This window comes from Chelonoidis abingdonii, chromosome 10 (assembly GCF_003597395.2).
Source record: "Chelonoidis abingdonii isolate Lonesome George chromosome 10, CheloAbing_2.0, whole genome shotgun sequence".
NCBI lineage: Eukaryota > Metazoa > Chordata > Testudines > Testudinidae > Chelonoidis > Chelonoidis abingdonii.
In genome coordinates, this window is record NC_133778.1 from 79465155 (window position 1) to 79479902 (window position 14748).

Below are 14748 nucleotides of genomic sequence, written 5' to 3' on the forward strand. Positions count from 1 at the left end.
TCAGTCGCTGCTGGACTCAGGCTGGAGGTGCTGGTACTAGGGCTATGAAATCTATTAACTCCTGGGAGAGTTCAGGTCTGCAGATGATCCCTGCTTGGTGCTCTGCTCATCTGACCGAGTCCACTCATCTCTGAACAGCTGTCTCCTCAAGTGGCCTTGAGTTTATATGGGGCTCCTTTCCCATTGCCAATATTCTGAGCTCTCAAGGCTCTTCACAGGGCAAATTCTGTTCCTTCTGTGCTAAACTTAACACGCTTTCTGCCTGCCACATTCCCCACATTTGAGTGTCTTTGTACAGGAATTCCTGCTAACGGCTTAGCACAGTTAAAAAGAGCAAGGCTCCTGAGTGGTGAAAGGTAAACGGACGTTTGGGATTTAATCCAACCTGCTCATTCTGTTCTGTCCAAGTTCTTCTTTCGTTTGCATCATCGCAGTATCTGGGCACTTTCCAGTAGTGCGTTAAACCATGTGACTAACATCTGTCCCATATGCTCCCCCTCTCCCCAGGTGTGCACAGGGGAATGTGTTGGTTTGGTAGGGTTTTGGTTTTGCGTGTGCGTTTAATGTAGACACTGCTCTGTTTATCATAGTGGAATCTCCTTTCGGTATGGCTGTCCCCCCGTCCCCCAAGGAATGGCCAGGTACAGTGTAAGTGTTTACAGGTGGAGGCAGGCCCCCAAAATGGTGAGATTGGCTTAAAAATCATGAAGTGTTGCAAGACTATATATTGGGGTCTTATTTTGTCTTCTGGTGTCTGGGGGCTTGTCTACACTGAAAAAGCTGTTGCGGCACCGCTGTGCTCTGTGGGACTTCAGCATAGACACTGCCATTGGCATGGGTAATCCACCTCCCCGAGCAGGGAAAAATACACCCCCTGAGCCACATAGTTAAGCTGACCTAAGTCCTCATGTAGACAGCGCTAGGTCAGCGATCGTTGGTAAACAGACCTTATTTTCTAATGTAGAGCAGGCCTGAGACTTTAGAGCACATGCAGGTGACACATTCACGCCTTTCTCTGCAACCAGGAGGGTGAGAAACTTGAGAGTGAAACTGCCGAGCTTCAGTTCATCTGCAAATTTGACACCATCAGCTCAGGATTAAACAAAGACTGTGAATGGCTTGCCAACTACAGAACCAGTTTCTCCTGTGTTACACCTCAGCTGTGAACGGGCCTGCTCCTCCCTGATGACTAACCTCGTTATCTCATCCTGCTTCTTGCTGGCATGATATTAATACCTGCCGCTCGGAAATTTCCACTACATGCATCTGACATAGTGGGAGTAATTCACCACGAAGCGCACGCCTCCACCAACACACACTTAGTCTATACAGGGCCACTACTCTTTTCTGCTCACAAATCATTGACCAGGAGCTGGTCTTAAGAGACACCAGTGATCCAGACCTGCCGTGCAAGATCAGGAATGCTGAACTGTTGATGGTGTAAAACCCAGGGATAAAATAATTATGTTAAAAATAAAAAAATGTTTTTTTTAAACGGATTTTTTTGATAGGTGTTTATTCAAAAGCATTTTATCATAAAATAGTTTAATTTAAGATGCTATAGCTCAGCATCTCTCACAGGAATAGGATTATAAATTCTAATTCTAAAGTAATGGAGAACATATATTCATGTCAGTTTAAGAAAAGTTTGTAGATGATGGTCCAATAGTTCAGATTAGGACCCAATTTTATGGGTTCAGGGCTTCTGTATCGATATAGGTGAACTTCGCTATCTACCAGTGGATCAGTTCCATCAATAGAAGATACCACAGAGTGCTAGTGCAAGTCCCAAACGTGGGTTTGCTCTCAGAGAGAACAAGTTGTAACAGCAAAAATATTTTAAATAATAAATAATATATAGAGTGAGCGAATAACAGACCTCACTATTGTCTTTGCATGCCTTACCTCTCTCTAAAATGCAAGTTTCGAAAGTTCAATGAATAGAAGATTGTGGGTGAATAGATAGGAAGAGAATAATTTTGAGCTGCAATTGAGAGCGAGGGACATATGCTTGCTTTGTTAAAATATTATATGTTTGCTGTTGAAGAAAAAAATCCAGAATATTTAATGTTTTAGTTAAATAAAACAATGTAAATGTCTGTCTGGTGGTGATCTCCTCTCGATACAGTATGGCAAGAAAATCCTCCAAATATTAATGATTAACCTGTTGAACTGGAGACAGTTCATCTCCCAGTGACTTCATAAATATCTGCTTCAATTACCTTTGGTAAATGAAATAACCAAACAATCCTCATTTTCTGATACAGCTGTAAAACTCATCCGAAAAGTTTTCAGAATAAATCACTGTTTAAAAGAGTATAGTGTGTCCCTTCTACAAATGAAGCCTACCTCGATCTCTGAGTTGTGAAGAATATGTATTAGGGTTATAACAACCATCAAGAATGCACTTTTATGTAGAAAACAATGATTAAATCGAGTCTTCCTGACTTGTGATTTAAATCAAATCCACCCTGTGTAAACTGGACAGTGTTCGAAGGGGGTTGGCTGTATTGTCCCAGTCTTGAGTCAGGCTTGTGTGCGAATGTCTCATCTGCTGACTCATTTCACTGTGGCTGTATTTTTTGGCAACTGGATCTGTTCTTTTGTGCCTGCTAGCGAAACTGCAAAGCAGCAGTGAAATGGGGCTTCCCCCCCCGGACTTGGCTAGGAAAGTAAAGGCTTTTGTGTGGGCAGAGCTCTTTCAAAGAGCTAGTCTTTGCTGCATCCACTTTTGTGCGAGAGACCAGCTTTTCCTTTGACTTTGTGTCCAGTCTGGAGAGAACTTCCATCTCTGAGAGTTCAGAACTAAGACTGCTTGCTTCCTGCTACCCTGGTCTTCCCATCTGTCCTGAGAAGCACTGGACTGTGGGTGACTTTGTGTGGCTCTCATCTGAGCTAGCTCCTGGGAGAGCTTCAACAGCCAGTCCTTGAGCAGTGTGCTGCGTCCAGGGGTAACACGCTGAATCGACCTGTGTGCCGACCCAGGGGAGCAGTCAAGCCACACTCTGATCTAGGTGTAGTTTTCACTTCAGCAATAGCATTTCTTCTAAAATTGTCGTTCTCACCAAAAGGATAGGTGGCAAACTTGCTCTTCTGTTTGGGGAGGTAGCACTGTAAGTTGTACACGGGCTTCTGTGGATGGGGATGGTATAATCCGTCTGGCATCCGCAGTCTCTCCCCGTGAGCTCTAAAGTGTGTGTCGCTCATACCATGCTGAGGGTGACCCCTCAATTTCCCAGCTAGTTTCCTGAGGTTCTTCTACCCCTGTCCCCATCACCTGAATTTGAAGAACCTGTTAATATTTTGTTACCAGCCTTGTGTGCCAGAACCCCCAGAATAGACCGAGTTCCTCTCTTTCTGGTTGGATTTCCTTGGATCTCTTCTGCAGCCTGTGTCCCAGAAGAGTACCAGGGGGTGGGGAGGGGACGAAGGTGGCATCAGCTGAGATTTTAGCTAGACTGTTTGGGCATTAAGGGTGAAGATCAAGGCCCCACAGGTGGGTTTAAGCTAGTCTCCTTGTCAGTCCTACACCTGGCGGGGGGGCTGAGATGTTGTTGTGGGTGGTCACTCCCTCTTGGGCATTTGAGGAATGACCCCATTTTCCCCCTGAACGTCAGACGCTACCTTTCACCCGAGTGTCCCCTGCCCCAGGAAGCGCAATTCATTTTTCAGTTGGGTGCCCGGGCAGAGCCCTGGAAGGACTGTGGGCGCGCTCTGCAATGTGGGGAGGGGCGCAGCCATTATAGGCAGGGATGGCTGGAGTCCCACCTACCCATCCCCTCTAATACTGTAGTACCATCCATTGAGCGTGCACAAAGCTCACCTTGCCTGGGTGCTGGGCAGGGAGTGCATTGCCAATGGTGCAGGCTACAGCTGAAGGCTTTTGCTTCCTGTGTCCTTGCTGCAGGCTGACAGGACCTTGGAGAAGATGACGGTGAGACCACCTGAGTCCCTGTTCTGAGTCAGCCCTTGCCTGGTGTGCTATGGCGCTACATGGCCTCTGCAGGACCGGAACACTATAGCATAGGCCTCAAAAGGGGAAGCAACTTCCAACTCCCCGTTCCAGCTGCGGAGAGACCCCCCGAGAGCCAGGCCTGGTTCCTCGCTCAGCAGCAGGTGAAGCCCATCTGGAAGCTAGGAAGAAAGCATGTGAGTACTTTCCAAGACCACAGGCCAATCCACTCAGGGATCCCTCCCCAGCGCGCCTGCTTCTTGTACCCAGCCTCGTTATGCAGCAGTCACCTGAGTGACCGAAGCCTGCCCCTCTCCCGGTCCCCGCCCCATCCCTTCCCGGACCTCGCGGGGAGCACATTGCTGTATCGGCGCTCGTACTTCAGACACAAGCCCTACCAGCGGCTTGAGTCCATCTGCTTACGGTCCAGTACTTCGGAGAGCCGACAGCTTCCTTTCCCATCCAAAGGGCTCCAGGCTGACCACGGCATGGCATCCTCGGCGGTGGAACCATTCCCACAGCTGAGTGCAGCTGGGGAGCAGGCCGGCTCAGGGGGGAAATGCGCTCCTCTAGGCTCAGGTAAACAAACGTCCGGCCAGTACAAACCAGTGCTAAACAATAACTCCTTCCTACGGCCAAACAGTGCTAAAGTGCCTTCGCTGCAGTCGCCAGAGAACAAGAAACTGAAGAACACCCCGAGGTCTCTGGCGATACCTTGGTCCCATTGTGGGGGGACCGGGGACAGCTCCTCCATGAGTCTGGAGAACAGATCTGGGAAGGGCAACAGCCTTGTGCTGGAGCAAGCCACCCCTGTGTCCGTCCTGTCTCCAGTTCAGCCCAACGCGGCCTTCCAAGCCGAGCAAAGCTCTTGGCACTTAGAGGACAGTGAGAGCCGGGTGCAGACTTTAAAAGCCAAGGAACGAGAGATCCGGCTTACAGAGGCCGTGAGGAAACTAAGCAGGAAGGTTACCTACAACGAATTCGGCCGCAGGATTGAGACCTCCTGCCTCATGAACACGGGCTTCCAGTACAACCTATTCAATAGGAACAGCCGCTGGAAACAGCATCTCCTCGCCCAGCTGAGCCCAAAAGAAACGGCCGCCCCCTTGAACTTGGAGCTGGGTAACCGGTGCCTAAGTGGTAACCTGAGCCTGGCTGGCCCCAATGGTGCCAGCGTCTGCACTAAACGAATAAGCGTTCGCCTCTTAGCCTCCAATTCTGACTCTTCAGACCCCAGTGCGCCTTGTCGGACTGTGAACTTCCTGGGCCTGAGCAGTGGAGACCAGGTGGGGAAAACCAAGCCAGCCCACCATGCTGACATCTCCACGGTAGCAGCTCAGATGTCCACCATCCAGCTGAGCAAGGATGCGAAGTGGGAGCAGGCCGCTCCCCTGAGAGAGCCAGAGTGAGTACCCTGGTAAAAGTTCTCTGTGATCTCTCCTTTGTGGGGTTGGGGGGTCAGCTGGGCTGCCGCAGCCTTGGTGCCCTCTGCATGTCTCATCAGGCATAGCCTGCGTTTCTCTGTGTCCTGAGAGCCGTTCCAGATCCCTACTCGGGTGTGGACGCTTCTGGGCAGCTGGTTGCTTGAGAATGCAGCAGGTTACCTCGGAGCACTGTTGCTGTGTGCCACGATCTGTTACAGCTGTCGAACTGAGAGAAGCCGTGTGCCCCAGACCGGGAATTGGCCAGCATGCCTGGCTTCTGTCCCTGGTTCTGCCCCTAACTCCCTGTGTGATCTTGAGCCAGTCTCTTCACTGCCCATCTGTGCCTCGGTTTCCCCCTCTGTCAGTTATATGGCCTCCCCTTTGGGAAGAGCTGTCTGCGTACTAAGTAGGTATCACTGCTGCAGCATGGCATTAGGCAGCTGCCAGCTGGCTCAGCGGCTTTTTTCAAGCACTAATGCCTGTGTGCGGTAGCAGCTCCCTGACCTGTACTAAGAACCAGTAGCCCTGTGGTGCAGACGGGGTTGCTTAGGTTGGTCTCCTGTGCTAATAACAAACATTTAGACAGAGGCAACTGTTTAATTGGACCTGCTAATGATGAGAGGGAAGTGCCCTGAGCTTCGGAGAACCTGTCTCTCTGCAGGGACGAGTGGCAGGTGAACTGTCAAGTGGTGGGTAAAGCTTCAGGACCAAATCCCGGATCAAAGAGACCTCGCTCCCTTTGCAGCTTCCCCAGTGATCTGCCAGGCTCACTTCGCTTCCCATGTGCGGAGGATGTTCAGCCTTTGCAGTCAGGGGCATTTGCTTGTCTTTGCTCCAGTAAAGGGGGTTCCTGTAGCTGTTTGCTCATTTCTCAGGACACTGGTGCCAAAGCGTGTCTGAAAACCGAGCACGTGTGTCTCAGCGTGTGTCTCGGTGCCAGCATAAAGTACATATTATGCCATATTCATATCTGAGCCATATTTCTGTGATGAATATGGGATGTAATGTCACAACAAGTACCTTGCCTTCCTTGAAGTGCTGCCCCTGTGTCCCTTCCCCTCGTCTGAGTCTTGGAGGTGCCCTGGGGATCTGTGTAGCAAAGATAGAGAGGGGCAGCCATAGAACCCCAGGTGTCACACTCTAGTCGCCCCGCCTTGGTGTCATATACATCAGCCCAGGCACGTGGCAGAGATCCTTCTCAAGGGCTGCGCGGATGCCTCTGTGGTGCTGTGATGAAGACAAGCTGCATGTGCTGCTGCATGGATGGACTTTACTCTTTGTTGTGTTCCAGGGTGGCCGTCAACCTGCCCCTGCTCGACCCCGGAGAGCCCGAAGCCGATGCAGAAGAAGAGCTTCCTGATGGCCTGGAAGACGGCTGCAGTCAGGATGAGGAGGAAGAGGATGGTTAGTGTGGCTGTGCCGAGGAGAGCTGGGGAGGGGTGGGGCATGACTGGGGATCGGTGAGTGGTGCTCTCCTCCCTTTCCAAACGAGCTGGCTGAGGACGCTCATCTGGGCTGTGGAGAGTTGGGTGTGAGTGAGGCCATGGCTCCTCAGGAATGTCTGACCCAGTTCCCCGCCAGTGGAACTGGGGTACCACTGAGCCCTCTGTTTCACCAGCCCAGGCTCCCTCTCACCGTGATGCCGTGACAAGCTGCAGTCCCCTCCAGGAGTTGTACTCACACAGATGGGACACACCAGCTGCAGGCGCATGAAGGCTTCTCAGCCACTCAAGAACTGACAATCATAGAGTCATAGAATACCAGGGTTGGAAGGGACCTCAGGAGGTATCTAGTCCCACCCCCTGCTCAAAGCAGGACCAGTCCCCAGCTCCAGAGTGAGTGAGGCTCCAGCCTAGGACCCCGGAGCTGTTTCATTCTGCCCTGGTCAAAAGCCTGACCAGTGTCTGAGTTACTACCCAGCCTCGAATGAAGCAGCGTCCCACCCTGTCAGATAGTATAAAAGTCCCCAAGGTTTCATACATAGGCAGGCTTCCTTCTTTCCAGCCTGGGACCAGCACTTCCCCCAGTTCTGTCTTTGGTCCTCAGGTGTTTCCGGGTGTGGTGTGAGGCCCCCTGGTGATGTCATTTCCCCCTTTTATAGCTTATTCCATGTGGCGGGAACTCCTTTGTTTAAAGCTAAGCTGCCAGCCCATTTTGTGGGAAAATACAGGTACCAGAATGGAGTTACCAGGTGCAGCTAAGCCTTTCCCTGGCCCCTTGTCGTTGCTGATGGGCCATTCCCTTTGACGCGTCCATTCACAATGTGCTGCCTCTGCTGAATGCAGCCCCCAGCAGCAAACACCTAGATACACGCACACAGTCAGTGTTCATAACTTCAGATGCAAAAATGATACTTCGCGCCTACAAATAGGATAATCCTATTCAGCAAACCATAACTTTTCCGTCGACACCTCACGTGACACCCAGTGTACAAGATACAGTCTGATCCTGTCACTCTGCTGTATGTGGGTGCAGAGTGTCACACTGGTATTTCGGATTCTCTGCCCCAGAGTTAGAGGTGGTTTGTGGCTGTGTGTAGTTGCAGGGCCCTGTGGGGCATTGAACAGGGATCGTTTGAACCTCCTGTGCGTATCCACCTGGCCAGTTTCCTGCGATCACTTGGGGGCGGCGGAGAGGCTGTGAGAGCATTGGTGGCCCTGGGTTTTCAGACTCTTTCCCTCATCTCCAACCTCCCCAGGAACCCGCAGTCCTTGTCTAATGAGTGTCTCCTCCTGCAGGTGAGTCGGACAGCTCCTCCGTCACAGGCTTATCGCCCAACGGCTCTGTGGCTCTGATTTCCAGGTTAGTTGCTCCAAACGGGGCCCTACAGCAGAAGGGTTGGTGTCTCAAGCAGACACTTGGCTCCTTGGCCATTTTGGTTTAGGATACAGAGTACGTGTAGTGACTGGCTTTCAGATCAGTCAGCTGATTAGAGTCTAGGGCATTCTGTCCCCCATATGGACCAGTCTGCAGATACCTTCAATGAGACACACCCGCTCGCTAGCCGCAGGGTAAAGCACCTGTCTGCAGTTCACTCCCATCCCTTCATTACTCCTGGGCACAGGTTGGGATTTGCCTGACAGCTGCCTGGCCACTGGCCAAGGCGCTGGGCTTGCGAGGCACTTTGCTCCAGCATCTAGTGGACCAGTCTGAATGTCACGACTGGCCCTGCCTGGCCTCTGGGCTCCTGCAGTAGGGAGTGACTATGTCATGGAGTCGGCGCGTTCCTCTAAGCCCTCGGAAGCGGCCTCCTAGCAGGAAGAGGGGCATTTGCTCTGACACCACATGTGCGGCTAAACTGGGCCCCACGCTCCAGGCTGTCAGTGGGCTGCCTTCCACCATCACTGAACTCCCTCAGGAAATGGAGCATGGGAAAGCTGCTGGAGCTGTTGCAGCAGGTGTCCCCAGTGAGGGGTGAAAACTCCTGATGGGAGGGACAGTCCCGCCCCACGTGAGTGTAACTTCCCTGCAGCTGGCTGATCGGGAGGGCTGGCTTTCTCCCCTGCTGGCAGCTGGAAAAGGGCAGATCTAGGCACTGCAGGTCACTTTGGGTAGCTTCCCCCTCCAGTCAGGAAAGTGGAGTTCCACTCGACCCTTCCTTTCTAGCAGCCAGGCTCCCTTGCTGCCCTGGAGCAGAAACCGATCTGCTCAGCCTGTCCCTGACCGGCCTCAGGGCATTAGATCCCTTCCTGATGCCTGTTGCATCACAGAGTCTCTGAGCCCAGGGGGTGAATTGCAGGGAGCTGGTATTGAGAGAGGCTGCTGGGGAGCTGTCCTGGGGTCTGGCTTCCTGGCAGGCTGCCCATTTCTCTGGGCCTGTTGCCAGGCCCACGTCTCTTTTCTCAGAACAGCCCACCCTCCTCGCCTTCCCTCCCTCCCTTTGTTTCCAGGAATTGTCTTGAGTGTTTGACCCAGCCGCTGGAGACCCGAGAGCGGATCCTCAAACCAGCTCTCATATGCAGTTTATTCCCCACCGTGCCTCCCACCATCTACTTCAGTACTCGAGACGAGAAAGGTGAGCTGGGTCTGAGTGCCGAGAGCAGGAAGGGGCAAGAAGGAGCCGGGAGCCCGGGCGGTGGGTGGAGAGAACAGGAAGCTGCAGTGTGGTGGAATGACTGTGGGGAGCGGTAATGCAGGCTGGGTTCTCCCTTCTCAGCCTGGGGTAAAAGAACAAGTAACCCCCTCTGTGAAATTAGAGGAACCAACCAAAATGGCCACTCCCACCTCCTGTAAGAATTAACCTGTGGAACTCCCTGCTCCATGTTATTGAGGGAAACGGGTACGCAGGGTTAAAATACCCAAAGGGGTTGGAAATGGCTGTGGTTAAGATCTTCTGCAGTGAGGTTGGAGAAGGGAGACCTCAGGGCAGCAGATGATCACGAGGTGGTGCCAAGAATCCAGCTCTCCCCCTTTGCAGAGTAAATGTCATTCAAGGGGGTCTTGCTCCTTTCTCTGAAGATGTGACGTTTTCAGCTTCAGAGGCTGCTGATGCAGGATAGTGTCTGAGATCACAGTCCCTAGAGCAGGGGTGGCCAATCTGGGGCTCCGGAGCCACGTGCGGCTCTTCAGAGGTTAATATTTGGCTTTTTGTATAGGGGCTGACTCGGGGGCTGGAGCTACAGGCACCAACTTTCCAATGTGCCGGGGGTGCTCACTGCTCAACCGTCTGCTCTATCGCTACTCCACCCCTTCCCCCAAAGCCCCCGCCCCTTCCCCCGAACTTGCTGTGCCCTCCTTCCTCCCCCTACCCCCCAGAGCCTCCTGCACACGCACAACAACTGATCATGGCAGGCAGGAGGCATGGGGGAGAGAGGAGAGGCTGGAGGGTGGGGAGTGGATGGGGGGCTCTTTGGCGATGTACGCTGGTAAATTCTGTCTCCTTCTGGGGCTCAGTTTGGCCGCCCCTGCCCTAGAGCGTTAGCCAACGGGAAGAGAGCAGGTGTTACACACATTGGTGGGCAGAGCTCTGGAGTAACTGGCAGCCCATCCCCTGCTCAGAAGGTTCCAAGTGCTGTAGTGGGCTTAAGAGCACGGAGCAGCTGTCTGCAGCCTTCCCGTGGGAGGACAAGGGGCACCTTGCTACGAGGGTCTGCGACACTAGATGGATTGGTCCGTTTGAAGTAAGGGACCGAGCCCCGCTGGGTGGTGCTCCACCCACTCGATTCTCTTCGGTTACCTCCCTCCTTGCCGTGCCCTCCTGTAACTTTACCTGCTTGAACTTTAAGTGGTCTGAGCTTTGTGCAGAGCTCACCTTTACCTTTCCCCCGGACCGGCAATCAGCTGGCCCCGATTCACCCGTCAGTATAAGCTTGTGAATTCCTTCAGGACAGACGAGGCTACAGAAAGGTTAGCTCTCGTGTTTTCCCTCGTCCCTGATGTTTGCAATCACTTCCTTCCATGCCAGTGGAGAAGCTCCCCTGGGAGCAGAGGAAGCTGCTGCGATGGAAGATGAGCACTGTCACCCCCAACATTGTGAAGCAAACCATCGGCAGGTCCCACTTCAAAGTCAGCAAGAGTAAGTCGGCTGAGTTTCAGGCGCTGGGGCCGTGGGACCGTGGTGGGCTCCCTCTCCCAGCCTGGAGGGGAAGGCGCCTCATCCTGCTGTCCACAAAGGGGGAAACTGAGGGCAGTTCTGCTCTGGGCCTGCGTTGGCCTTTTTGCTGCTGGAGACTAGAATTCGGTTAGGTGACTGTAGAATAGACGTCGTGGTCTCAGCCTCGTCCCTCAGGCACGTGACCCGCGCTGCGAAGGTCTTTGCAGAGAATGGTTTCGCCAGCTGTTTCTGCCTGACATGCGCAGGTCAGGTTATGATCGAGGCCGAGGGACGTGAGTAGAGCTCTGTGTGGGGAGCAGAGCAGGACTAGCCGGTGTGCATCAGCATAGCCACAAGGAGCTTGCACAGAGCCTGCCTCTAGCTGCTGCTGTTGCATTCGTGAAAACTTTGAAATGGCTCCCGAAATTTCAAACCCGGCAGTGCTGCTGCATCTCCTAGCCCAGCGGTTTGTTCCATCTATGCGCTGGGGAAGGGGAAGCGGTCGTGCCTGGTTATTTGGGTGTAACACATGAACACGGCGCTTCTGCTGGCATGCAAGTCTGAAACAAGGGGGCAAGGAGAAGCTGCCGTATATCATTCAGCCCATCTTTTCCCTAGAGTGTGTCCTGCCAAGCTTTGACCAGTCTAGCCATGGGGCTCCTACTTGCGTCAGGACACCTGTCCTCAGCCCCATGCATAGGGAGTATAAGAAGATGCCAGCAAAGAATCGCTGTAGTATAGTGGAGAGGGAACCAAGAAGTGCTGTATTCTCCCACTGCCTCGCGTTAGCTTTGGGCAGGATACTGACCTCTCTGCCTCAGTTTCCCCATCAGTAAAAAGGGGTCTGGTTAAGTGTTTGCCTTCCTGGGTTGCTGTGGGAATGAATTCACTAATGTGTGAATGGTGCTTTGAAGATGAGAGGTGCAGTCTGTGTGCTCAGTGCAGGATGTTTCACAGGGAAAGTAGCCACCTAGAAAAGCTGGAGCCTGGCCAGCAGGGTTGGCTTGATGAAGCCAGAGTGGTGTCAGTAGCGTGCATGTCTGCTTCCTGCTGGCACTGGCTGGGCCCCTCGGGATGAGTTGGGGAGGGTGATTGCGCATCCTTCTGTAAGATGAAATCTGGGCTGGTGGTGAACTTGTCCCCAATTTTGTCTCCTCTCCTCCAGAAAACAGCGACTGGTTGGGCTGCTGGGGCCATCACATGAAGTCGCCTGGCTTCCGAGCCATCAAGGAACATCAGAAGGTATGAAAGCGTTGGGGTTCAGCGCATGCGGTGCCATCTGGCTGAGCTGCACTGCTTTCCTGGATAACCATCGCTGCGGGCCAAGGAACGTGGCCAGGATGGTACCCTTACGTTGTGCAGTATCAAGACCGTTCTCCCAAAACTCCTGCAGTAACATGTGCTTCTCTTCCTGGGAGAGGAGACGTGATCCCCTAATGCAGCCAGGAGCTCCCTCTGTAAGAGCTGTGCTCCGAGATCCTTGCCACTGGCGCCAGGCGAAGGGTAGTGGAGGAAGATGCGGGTGGGATGTGTGTTTGAGGGAAGGTACATGTAGAGCAAGGGGGACCTGTTTTACTATGTACCATGTGCATCTAGTCTGATCCTTGCTGGGTGAAATCTCCAAACTCACCTCGGTCTTGTGGCTGAATCCAGGATTTGAACCCAGGGCTGCAGAGGTGCCAGTCGCCTGCACTGACCCCCGCCCCTTTTGACCCCAAGCCCCTCTGTTCACATTGGCTCAGCACCGTGTTTGCAATGAGGCTGGTGGGGTTCTAGCTTCTGTGTGATGAGCCTGAGTTGGATCCAGGTACCGCTGTGGTGCAGACTGGACCAATGCCGAGAGATACGGGAAGCTACGAACGTGGATCAAAGTCTGGTCAGGCTCTGGGCTGCTGCCAGCTCAGTTGCCATAATGCTTTGCACGATAGACATGCACATCACCAGGAGAGACCTGCTCCAAGTAGATACAGAATTTCTAGCCCGTGAAGTGCCAGCCAAAGAGCAGCATGAGATGTTAGTTCCTACTGGCCTTGCTCAGGGGGTGGGCTTGGAGGAGAGGGAGGGAGGGTACCCCATGCCTAGGGGCAGTGTGGAGGGGGAAGGCTGGGACATGGCCGCAGAAGGTCACCTCCTTACTGCTGTTTGTTCGGTTCTCTCCCAGTTAAACCACTTCCCTGGCTCATTTCAAATCGGGAGGAAGGATCGTCTGTGGCGCAACCTGTCAAAGATGCAGGCTCGTTTTGGCAAGAAGGAGTTTAACTTCTTCCCCCAGTCCTTCATCCTGCCCCAGGACATCAAGCTGCTGAGGAAGGCCTGGGAGGAGAGCGGTAGCCGCCAGAAGTGGATCGTGAAACCAGTAAGAACCAAGTGGGACTGAGTGACTTACCCTGCTGCCGCTACAGGTAAACTGATGCCTTCTGGTGTGTGTTTTTCCAGCCGGCATCGGCCAGAGGCATTGGCATCCAGGTCATCCACAAATGGAGCCAGCTGCCCAAGAGGAGGCCGCTGCTGGTGCAGAGGTGAGTTGGGCTTTCCAGGTGTCCTGTGCTAGGAGCAGGCTGCAAACAGACATTCCCGAGGGAATTCTGCACCAAAACACGAACAGTTCTGCACATAAGATTTTCAATTTCTACATGTTTTATTTGTCAGAATAACACCAGAGTCCCGCCAGTTTTAGTTATTTGGGTCATTCCAAACCTGTCCGCAAAATACAGACAACAAAAAAAGATTCCGGAAACTTTTTTGACAAATAGATTCCTTACTAGGCTTGTCAATACAGAACTGTGAGTAATTCATTAAAACTACATACAGAACCGTACTTCCCGCTCCCCCCGCCCCTCCGAAGCACTGCGAAGACTTGGGGGAGCGAGGGAAGTGGAGGAACTGAGGGAGAGAGGAGGAGCCTGGGAGTGAACCTGAAGGACTTTTGGGGGTGGGTAGGAGGAGTATGGAACAGGTTTTTTTAGGGGAAGGGGATTTTTAGAGAGTTGGAGAGCCTCCCCCATGCAGACCCTGGCTGAGCCCTAGGCTCTCCCCTCAGTCAGGCACATCTGCCCTTGTCCCCATGTGGCCCTGGCTTAATGCTGGCACCCCACTAACTCCTGAGCCTGCGGCCCAGTCTGCCCCCTCACCCCCACTAGCCCTTCTGAACCCCAGTCTGTGACCCTCTAGCAGCCTCATGTGCCTCACTGCCCCACCGTCCTGTGCCTCCTAACCTGGCTTTGCAGGCAGGGTGCTGTGAGGAACTTGGCCAGCTGCTGGCTGCTATCTTCTCATGTCTTGCAACACTCCTGCTAGTACAGCCCAGAACGTTAGCTTGTTTTGTAACAGCGTTACACTGTTGACTCATATTTAGCTCATGGTCCACTATGACCGCCAGATCCCTTTCTGCAGTTCTCCTTCCTAGACATCCGAAGAAGTGGGCTGTAGCCAACGAAAGCTTATGCTGAAATAAATGTGTTAGTCTCTAAGGTGCCACAAGTACTCCTGTTCTTTTTGCGGATACAGATTAACACAGCTGCTACTCTGAAACCTTGGAAGACAGTCATTGCTCATTTTGTATGTGTGCAACTGATTGTTCCTTCCTACGGGGAGCACTTTGCATTTGTCCTTACTGAATTTCATCCTATTTACTTCAGACCATTTCTCCAGTTTGTCCAGAGCATTTTGAATTTTAATCCTGTTCTCCAGAGCACTTGCAACCCCTCCCAGCTTGGTATCATCCGCAAACTTCATAAGTGTCCTCTCTGTGCCATTATCTAAATCACTGATGAAGACATTGAATAGAACCGGACCCAGAACCAATCCCTGTGGGACCCCACTCATTATGTCCTTCCAGC

At 52.7% G+C, this 14748-nt stretch overlaps 2 protein-coding genes across 4 annotated transcripts in view; one reads left to right on the forward strand and one right to left on the reverse strand.

Annotated features, from left to right (window-relative positions):
- Positions 1-14748, reverse strand: part of RNF25 (ring finger protein 25) — a 210961-nt gene that overhangs the window by 51782 nt on the left and 144431 nt on the right. The window lies entirely within an intron of this gene.
- TTLL4 (tubulin tyrosine ligase like 4) overlaps positions 3867-14748 on the forward strand; it is a 32864-nt gene continuing 21982 nt past the window's right edge. Inside the window, exons 1-8 of one of the 3 annotated variants that reach the window (XM_075070324.1) lie at positions 3867-5357; positions 6668-6780; positions 8115-8178; positions 9267-9391; positions 10781-10891; positions 12075-12151; positions 13071-13265; positions 13346-13428. In XM_075070324.1, coding sequence (XP_074926425.1) covers positions 3994-5357; positions 6668-6780; positions 8115-8178; positions 9267-9391; positions 10781-10891; positions 12075-12151; positions 13071-13265; positions 13346-13428 — 2132 coding nt within the window. In that variant the 5' untranslated portion in view covers positions 3867-3993. The remainder of the gene's footprint in view (positions 5358-6667; positions 6781-8114; positions 8179-9266; positions 9392-10780; positions 10892-12074; positions 12152-13070; positions 13266-13345; positions 13429-14748) is intronic. The other 2 variants (XM_032779891.2, XM_032779890.2) reach the window with 2 other exon arrangements.